At 38.4% G+C, this 9,391-nt stretch overlaps 2 protein-coding genes across 4 annotated transcripts; both read left to right on the forward strand.

Annotated features, from left to right (window-relative positions):
• Positions 1-197: 197 nt before the first annotated feature.
• LOC100262471 (probable inactive heme oxygenase 2, chloroplastic) lies at positions 198-3,438 on the forward strand. Of its 2 annotated transcripts, none has more exons than XM_010666284.3 (5): positions 198-686; positions 921-1,144; positions 2,396-2,503; positions 2,606-2,741; positions 3,107-3,438. In XM_010666284.3, exons 1-4 carry the CDS (start codon positions 242-244, stop codon positions 2,696-2,698), a joined length of 870 nt encoding a protein of 289 aa, XP_010664586.1. In that variant the 5' UTR covers positions 198-241; the 3' UTR covers positions 2,699-2,741; positions 3,107-3,438. The 2 variants fall into 2 exon arrangements, with proteins under 2 accessions (XP_010664586.1, XP_002282356.1); XM_002282320.5 differs by having other exon boundaries at positions 3,167-3,438.
• An 887-nt stretch (positions 3,439-4,325) lies between these two features.
• On the forward strand, positions 4,326-9,187 carry LOC100252224 (uncharacterized). Of its 2 annotated transcripts, none has more exons than XM_002284331.4 (6): positions 4,326-4,867; positions 5,368-5,603; positions 5,749-6,007; positions 8,034-8,213; positions 8,295-8,450; positions 8,539-9,187. In XM_002284331.4, the coding sequence occupies exons 1-6, from the start codon at positions 4,838-4,840 to the stop codon at positions 8,710-8,712; spliced, it is 1,035 nt and encodes a 344-aa protein (XP_002284367.1). In that variant the 5' UTR covers positions 4,326-4,837; the 3' UTR covers positions 8,713-9,187. The 2 variants fall into 2 exon arrangements, with proteins under 2 accessions (XP_002284367.1, XP_010664587.1); XM_010666285.3 differs by lacking the exon at positions 4,326-4,867 and adding an exon at positions 4,887-5,250.
• Positions 9,188-9,391: the final 204 nt, after the last annotated feature.

The following is a 9,391-nucleotide window of genomic DNA, read 5'->3' on the forward strand; positions in this document are numbered from 1 at the left end:
CAAAATTAACAGGATGATGACCAAGAGCTTTAGGCATAGAGGCGGAAGCGGCCCAGACAAAACACACTTGTGCGCGGAAAGATAAAAATGGCCCTAATAAAGCGCAAGACCACGCTCTTAATTGGGCTAGCTGAGGCCCACGATCTTAATTGGGCTAGCGGAGGCCCACGATGAACAAGCAGCAAACTAGAAAAGAGGAGCGAACAGCCTCATCTTTGCAGGGGGGGAATAGGCGCCATTGATGGACAAAGCTCTGCAGCATGCGGTTTCATCCCTGTGGACGCCGTCTATTTCATTCCGACATGATGCGGGAGCCCTCCAATATATTAATTCCGGATTTTTAAGGAACCAAATGAACGGCAGAAGGAAAAATGGAGAGTCCTTCATCTTGTGTTGCTCCGAGTATACTCCACTGCAAGTGGTGAAGAAGAGGAAGAGATATAGGAAGCAGTACCCAGGTGAAAGCACGGGCATCACGGAGGAGATGAGGTTCGTGGCTATGAAACTCCGCAACACCCCTAAGACCAACATTACCCATAAAGAAGAAGAATCAGAAGAATATAATGATGATGATGGTGACGGTACTTGGCAGCCCAGCATGGAAGGATTCCTCAAGTACTTGGTCGATAGCAAGCTCATCTTCAACACCGTCGATCGCATTATTGATGATTCCCAAGATGTTTCTTGTGAGCATTCCCCCTTTTTCATTCTTCAATTGGGGTTTTATCACCCATGCCTTGTTTTCTATATATAAATTCTCTCTTTCATCTATACTTCATTCCTTCCATTCTCCTCTCCTCTATATAATTATATTAGCCTTATGGGGATATAGAAAACAATTTGAAATAACTGAAGATGGGTGTGCTCCTACATGTCTCTTAAACCCCAAAAAAAATCTCTGCATTTTTTCTTGATTGTAGATGCCTACTTCAGAAGAACTGGATTGGAACGGTCAGGAGGCCTTTCTAAAGACCTAGAATGGTTTAGCCAACAAAATATGGTAATTCCACCGCCTAGCAATCCTGGAGTCTCCTACGCCCAATATTTGGAGGAAATTGCAGAGAAGAGTGCCCCATTATTCCTCTGCCATTTCTACAACATATATTTTTCCCATATAGCAGGTGGTCAAGTGATAGCGAGACGGGTATGCTTAAACTTGCATTCACCTTTGTTTCAACCATTCAATTTTATGGTGCATAATTGAACTGTATTAGATAATGTTATTTTTTTTGTACACTGCTGGTTATTTTTTAAGTTTTCTCTTTAGCCTCCCTTTTTGTGGATAAGTTTGCCATTCCAATAATTGATTTAATAGATTTTTTTTTTTTAGATGCTTTGTAACTGCCTAATAAGCCCTCATTTTGGTGATTATCAGTTGTGGCATGTTCTTCGCAAGATATATCATGTCAATTGTCTAATCTTTGTAGGTCTGCCTAAAACTGCTTTGCAAAGAGTGATTGTAGAGAAAGTTCATCTCCAAGTGAGGCAAACATAAAAACAAAACTCTACTTTTCAAAATTGTCAAGGAACACTAAGATTTATCAGTGCTTTCAAGTAATTTGAGAATGTGAAGCACAGGAAGATCCTGTTTTAAAGTTTGTGCAGTCATAAATTGTGATACTAAAGAGTAAATTGGTTAAACACCTAATCTACTCTGGACAGAAGGCAAAAAAGTTTGTGTAATAGACAGCCATTCAGCAGTATATATTTGCTATCTATTGTTATAAATGGTGTAATAATCCATTAGCTTTGGCAAATAGAACACATTTGCTTTCAATTTATGAGTAACTTTGTTTAGCACCTTTCAATTTTGTGAATGAGATTTATCTTGGTTCTGGAGCTGTTGATGCTTTGGTTGAAAGAATAAGCAAATAAGGGGATGATGGGAAACATTATGTGTGGGAGAACAAAGACACGAAGAATCACAAACTCATGAGAAGGAGATATAGCCTGCCTTTAACCTTGGTAGATTGGCAGGACACAGTGACCTGGATATGGCAGGTGGCTCCAAAATAGTCAGGATAAGGCTTCAATATTGATTACAAAATAAACTGTTGAAATCATTGGGCCCTCATCTATTTTTGTGTTAAATCCACTAGTCCCAATACAATATATAGTAGAGTTCACCTATTTATGGCTGCTCCAACATAAACACATGCATATCGCCTCTGCTTTGGCCCTTTGCCTAATGGTTTGATCATGGCTTAGGCATTTCTCTGTCTTATGTCCCTACTGACGACATAATTCATGAGGAGACTGGATCACTATTCATTTTGTTATGTGGAAATTATATACATCCTAACTTCTTTTGACTCTCATCCTCAAAACACATGAATCTTTTGTGAGATTTATGCAGAACTGATGTATTCTTTTGATATCTATTTGTTGTTTTCAGGTTTCTGAGAAGCTCCTTGAAGGAAGGGAGCTAGAATTCTACAAATGGGAGGGGGATGTACAGGAGTTGTTCAAAGGTGTGAGAGAGAAGCTTAACATGCTTGGGGAGGTTTATACCTGAGACCACCATTTATCTTTGTCGTATGCTTGCTTTTTGTTGGACCATCTCTCCATACTCATTTGTTGGATGTTTGTAATACTATCACAACAGCACTGGACTCGTGACGAGAAGAACAAATGCTTAAGAGAAACAACAAAGTCATTCCGGTTTATGGGGCAGATAGTTCGCTTAATCATCTCCTGAAGCTAGGGCATCCAAAATCAATTGCTCTGGATGGTTATTAGTGGTAAGGCTTCAAGATCTGTTCATCCTCTCCTCAATGTATAAAAGAGATTGATGCATTTTTATTTTTACAGCTCGACTTTGATGCATTTTTTTCAATATCTTTCCTTATGGCATGAATTATGTCTCACTGAAATATGATTTACATTCCTAAATATTAATCTCTAGTCTATACAATGACCCACTCGGCTTGCTGTGTGTTGAGAAAAATCGATCCTTCTTTCTCTGTACTGGTGTTCTAATTGAATTTGTAACTTCAAATACACCACCTTGCCTACTGTTGCATAATATCATTCAGAACTTATGCCCATGATACTAAATCTTTTAGTATTTCTGCTGCTCATCTGTTAACTCTGTGGCATGAATCAGGTAAATGCCTGAACAACCACTTCTGATGCTGATATATTGCATGGTTATTGTTGTGATCAGTGAGGAGTGCTGATTGATGAGTATGAGGGAGGAGCATACATCATCTCTATCCAACGGTCTCTTGGAGCTGACATTGCTTCCAGTAGAAGGATGATCAAGTATGCAACAACACAGCAGAGCATGGATAGCATAACTTGTTTCCTAACCCTATTTTATGGCTAAAGCCTTTGGATCCCTGTGGAAATATGGTCTCTCCTTACACAATGCTACATTAATTTGATAACAGAGACTACAAAAATAAAAAATTGCCAGTGTAAGTCGTTATGCTGCTCCTTTTGGTATCGATGCTTGAACCCACTAAATGATCTGATGAGTGTGTGTGGTTGGCCTTTAAAAACTTGAACATGAGAGTCTTTTAAAATTAGAATACCGATACCCTAGTGTGAGTGAGAGAGAGCAGCAGTAACCGGCAACTTCTGAAATATTAATAGTACCTGGACCTCCTTTACTTACCCGCAACCCAATCCTTCAATCATACACTAAGCCTTGGGCTTTCCACCTTCCCCAAATTTCAAAACGTCAAATTCACAGCTTCACACAACAAACAAAGGATCTTGCTAGCCAACCATGCCCCACATTTTGGATTATTGTACCTTCTAATCCAGTTGACCGTAGTTTGTGACTTTCACCCTTCATACTTTCCATCTTCACAACTCCTTCCTGATTTTCTCCACCCAATATCTCTTGTTTCCAACCCCAGTATTCTATCAATCCAAACATCATGATCATGTATGTACATTCTCCATTCACTAACCTCAGTTTCTACATTTTAATGAGATCCATCATCGACTAATATATCACCCCTCAAAGCAATCAAACAAAAAAATTATTTAAGTTAAAAGGACTAACAAAGTGTGACAAAAATTGCACGTCATAGAAAATTTTAAAAACATGGCAATGAAAAGTGGGGAGCACGTCCCTTCCACGCCAAGCCTAATATCTTATTTGTTTACAGCATCTTTTTGTTTTTCCCGTTCTCTTTTTGCCCACTTGACAACCTTGCCATTGTCATGATGTTTGGTCTCCAGAACAATTAAGTCCCCATTTGAAATCCGTGGTCCTGAAATTGTTTTGGCTCGAAATTTCTTTCAAATTTATGTGAATAAAATATGAAGTTTTTGTTTCAAGATGGGGAGTCTTAGCACAATGGCCATGTTGGAACTTGGAACTTGGAACTGAAACTGATGGAAATTGGTTAGGCAGGCGGTAATGCAATATTGCAATGTGGATAAGAGGCGTGGTGAACTTATGAGGGTGAAACCGTGAAAAGCCCAAAATTTGAATTGAAAGTACAAAGACATAAGGGGTGGAACCCACAAATCAGAGCTCTCCCTTTCAAATTGATGGTGAGAAACGACATTCAGTACAGTTCAATGTGCGTGACACTAAGAAAGGGAAAACAGAGGACACTATGCGATCCAAGGAACTAAAGCTTAACAAAAATATGATATATAAAATGGTTAGACTTTAGAGGTGTTAAATAACTTAATAACGACGTGGTTTTTCACTGGGAGCTGCTCGAAACCTGGTTATCCCCACTTGACCTTTCTGCTCCTTCTCTCTCGACATTCACCACCACCATCCCCCACAAAATTTTGATACAAAAGAGAGAGGAGAAACAGTATCGTTATTGTTAGCTCTGCGAATGCTTCTTGCTTTCTTTCCTGGACAATGGTTGACTACGTCTGTTTTTTCAACAAGGTGTGTCGATCAAAATCATGGTCTTTCACTTCCTATCCCATGTTTAGCTTCTGGGTGATTTTCAAAAACATTTTATTTTCTAAGCTTGGTGCTTGATGGGTGGTTTGGTGGTATATTTATATTGTTTTTCATGCGTATTTTTTGTGGTTATTCGTTGCAATGATTTAGTGTGGTGTGGTCTAACCTGGTATGGAGTGGATTTTTGATCCATTCTCTCTAAGAAAGGGCCTGCTCTGACCGTTTCTCTCGCCTTATTTTTATCATCGTATTTAAATAGATGAAATCCAAAATCTTGCTTATTTTTTCTACTTTTCTAAGTTTTCTTCTCTTCTGTTTATGGAGAGTTTTGGATGGAGTCCACAAGCTCTTCTCTCCTATCTCCGGTACATTTGCGGCTTTCTATTTCTATTAACTTTACTGTATTTTGTTCGTGTTACATTCAAAATCATAGATTCAGCCTCTCGAGTTAGTCCTTCATCTGGGCGACTTCAATGTTGCAGGATACACTGGTCATAAAGACTCCTAAGAAATCTCCACTATTATTGACGATGGTGGTGTTGGTTTTTGCCATGGTTTGTGGGGTTTATATTTGCGCCATATGTCTAAAGCAAACAAGCAACAACACAAAAGCCAAGTTCTTGAAGTTCCAAGTAATAAACCAGGCCTCTCCTTCTTTTGGCATTGAGCCGTGGGAGATTCCCTATGTGCATTACCCAAAACCCAAAACCCATAGCAGGTAGCTGGAAATTTGTTCTCTGTTTGTGAATGATTTTGTGTTTTTTTTTTTTTTTGGGTGGGGGGGGGGGGGGGGGTGGGGTGGGGGAGTATGGGAGTTCAGGCCATTTGGGTTCACTGAAACTGATGGTTTGTTGCATTTCCAGGGAGGAATGTGTGTGTAATGGGGTCCGCTATTTTGCCATCTTGTCTATGCAAAGATCCGGGAGTGGATGGTTTGAGACATTGTTAAATAGTCATATTAATGTAAGCTCAAATGGAGAAATATTTTCGATTGGAAATAGAAGGAATAATATTTCTTCAATTCTGAGTACAATGGATAAAGTATATAACCTGGACTGGTTCAGTAGTGCTTCCAAGAATGAGTGCTTGGCTGCAGTTGGCTTCAAATGGATGCTTAATCAGGTGAGTAACATAACAGAATTTCAGTTCATGACTTGAATTTCATTTGAAAAATGTAGTTAATCGGTTATGCGCTTCTATTATTAAATGGGAGATCATGTTGTCCAGCTTCTTCAATTATCTATGTCCAGCTAATGTGTTTCCTTTCTTCGGATCTAGTGTCAATCATACGACTGGTGATATATGGAAGACAGGGGAGGGAAGTGGGAACTCAACCTTAGGGAAAGTGACATTGGTAATTAGTTGGTAATGTTAAGACTTAGGAATTATATCATATAATCCTAGGTTTCACTTTAAGGGTTGTTTAACACCAGTTTCAGAACCATTATTTCCTGAAATTTTCATATGGGTTTGCCCTAACCCTCTGTTTGATTGGTCAGAAAACTGAGGAGAAGGAATGAAAGAAAAATTTTGAATTTCATTTTCCATGCTCTTTGGCCCAACTAATTTCAGTTTTCTGTGTGCGGAGCTTGATCTGTTTTTCTTGGTAAAATTTCTTTATCCTGCTAGGCTGCTAATAATAGGTGTTCAAACATGATTATAGCAAATTTTTCTTTTTATCAAGAAGACTTTCCATGTCGAAAATATTCTTCACTTGAAGAAATTAGAACAATGAAATTCAATTGCATTCAAACTAGATGTTTAATGGCTTGACTTTCTGGATTAGATTACTAAAAACTAAGAGTAGCTCACTCAGGCTTAACTAAATTTTCAGGAGAAAGTGAACAGAGATGCCATATATTTAAGGAGGTGAGGTGGTACCTGCTTTATGTGGTGGAAGCTTTATATCCAAATTGAGGTGTAAGAAGGATGCTTTACACCTTAATGGAGCATATTTCACCCATATCTGTTTTTTCTTTTCTTTTCTTTTTTCCTTTTTTCCTTTTTGGCAAAGTGCATCTTCCTGACATCCATTAATGGTTCATAGGCAATACTGCCTCTCCTGTCCTTTCTCAAGTTAAAACCATCTTCTCTTTTGTTAGTGGAGGGGTGGTTGGGCTCTGGACTTTGAAACAGTGAGGCCTCTTGAAATGGGGAGTGGTATTATACCCTTTTGTTCAGGAGAAGTGGTAGTATAACTACCCAAAAAAAAGGAAGAAGAATTTAGATGAAGGAAAAGCCCATGTAGTACAAAAAAATTGTCTACAGGAACCTAGTGATATTTTGTCATGGGAATAGCATGCTTAGTGGCAGTACACAAGGAAAACATTTTCACTTGCTCAACAATTGGGCATCCCCTCCATCCTTACCTATATGTGAACTGCTGCAGCAGGTGGAATAAGAACTGCAGAGTAAGCTACTTAGTTGTTGCAGTACAGAGGAGAAGGCTCATGAGGACTGTATGTTGAAATTTGAAGTAAATTTTCATGTTATTTATGAAGCAAAGAGATTGGGTTTCTATTTGGTATCAGCATTGAAAATTTGAAGTTGAAATCGGACAAAAAATGAAGCCAAGAGAAAGAACAACTATTGTTATGTACAAGGAACCTTGGATGTGAACTACTTTGAAGATCTTAGGGATATTTAATTACAAAAGTCTGGTTTGGAAAGGAGAAATTTTTAATTGTCAAATATGATGTTAACCAGAGATTGTGCAATCTACACAGATGGCACTAGCATCTGTTCTTCAAGATACTTGTATCATTTGCAGGGTAAAACTAATTTCCTCTTCCTCTTTTTGAGCAATGGGAGAAATCTATAACAAAGTTTCTTTACTTAGCCAAACCATTTATTCCCTGCCACAGATTTATTTCCTTTTTAGGTAGCTGTTTTCCTTCAATATATAACGTTTTCTTACTGTCTTGGAAGATCATCTTATCTATGCTATTTGCCACCTGGCTAAATCTAGTCATTACATTAGTAGTCAATCACAAAGTCTCAATAATGATGATTATAATCCAATCTCAATGTGCTAGAATGTCTTTCTTAAATGATGTAGCCATGACATTAAATTATTAAGCCTCACATAATCAATAACTTAATCAGTAACATATCTCTTCTTGTCCTGTTATGCCTATATCTTTTGCAGGGTTTGATGGAACATCATAAAGATATAGTAAAGTACTTCAAGAATAAAGGTGTTTCTGCAATATTTCTCTTCCGTAGAAATCTGCTCCGAAGAATGATATCTGTGCTTGCAAATTCGTATGACAGGGATGCCAAGCTTTTAAATGGAACCCACAAGTCCCATGTGCATTCAACAGAGGAGGTCTCTCTCTCTCTCATGGTTCTGCCAGTCATGTGCATGCTTGTACTAGTATAAAATGCAATCTCACAGATATTGTTTCAGGCTCAGATACTTGCAAAATACAAACCTACTGTCAATGCCACTCTACTGCTGCCTGATCTGAAGGAAGCAGAGGAAACAATCACCAAGGCTTTAGAATACTTCAAAAGCACTAGACATATTGTTCTTTACTATGAGGATCTGATCAACAACCGGACTGTAAGACTTGCATGCTATCTTACCCTTCTAGTTGAAGATTTTTTTCTTCTGAAATCTGAGTATAATCCTTTCAGAATTTCGTGTGCAGAAACTTAAAGATGTTCAAGAGTTCCTGAGGTTGCCATATAGGGACCTTAGCAGCCGTCAGGTTAAGATACACAGTGGGAACTTGCCAAAGCAAGTTGGGAACTGGGATGATGTCCAAAAGGCACTTAAGGGAACATCGTATGAGGGAATGCTCCATGCAGACTATCAAATGTAGTTTGCAGCAGCAGTTGAAGCGATGTAAATAACAGCCTCAAAATTAATTTTGCCAAAAGAAGGAAATAGAAGTCATTAAGAGTTTTGGCTGCCCCAAGGGTTGGATGCTGCCGTCTTCTTTGATTAGTTCTTTATTGACCCTTGCTTCTCACATGTTTACCTGTTCTGTACTGATTAGGGTGCACCACTGCAGAATGTGTTATTTCACAGTAGACACATTCCTCTAGTGCACAAATTTTTCTTGTTCTTATATGAAAGAAACCAAGGAGGGAGTCAGTTGTGTGTAACTTATTTCCCACTCGTTTAATTGAGCAACCAAATTCCAAGTGTAACCGTATTGATAATTGCTCTAACAATTAAGGTCCCAGCATATACCATTTTCAAGGGAACAGCTGAACCTGCAAACTGTATGATTTAACTGATGTTTCTGTTCATGTTATTCCATATGGTGCTTCAATAAAATGTGCTTACATTAAGTGATTGCCTCAAGAAGGGACCACTCGGTTGCACTACTATAGATAGTTTTTGTTCAATAATATTCCTTAGATATCCATCAAAGAATCATATTGAGCTTTTTTTTTTTCTTTTTGGCTTTAGGTGCGGACTTCAGCTGTTTCTTGTTTGTTAGATCTAGTGTTCCATGAATGATATTGCAACTACGGAATCTGGCTGTTTAAGTT

Source organism: Vitis vinifera, chromosome 18, assembly GCF_030704535.1.
Source record: "Vitis vinifera cultivar Pinot Noir 40024 chromosome 18, ASM3070453v1".
Classification (NCBI taxonomy): domain Eukaryota; kingdom Viridiplantae; phylum Streptophyta; class Magnoliopsida; order Vitales; family Vitaceae; genus Vitis; species Vitis vinifera.

Coding starts and splice junctions, on each gene's coding strand:
- LOC100262471 (XM_010666284.3), top strand. CDS start 242: ATGGACAAAGCTCTGCAGCATGCGGTTTCATCCCTGTGGACGCCGTCT. Junction 687..920: donor TGATTCCCAAGATGTTTCTT/GTGAGCATTCCC, acceptor TCTTGATTGTAG/ATGCCTACTTCAGAAGAACT. Junction 1,145..2,395: donor GTCAAGTGATAGCGAGACGG/GTATGCTTAAAC, acceptor TGTTGTTTTCAG/GTTTCTGAGAAGCTCCTTGA.
- LOC100252224 (XM_010666285.3), top strand. CDS start 5,218: ATGGAGTCCACAAGCTCTTCTCTCCTATCTCCG. Junction 5,251..5,367: donor GCTCTTCTCTCCTATCTCCG/GTACATTTGCGG, acceptor TCAATGTTGCAG/GATACACTGGTCATAAAGAC. Junction 6,008..8,033: donor TCAAATGGATGCTTAATCAG/GTGAGTAACATA, acceptor TATCTTTTGCAG/GGTTTGATGGAACATCATAA.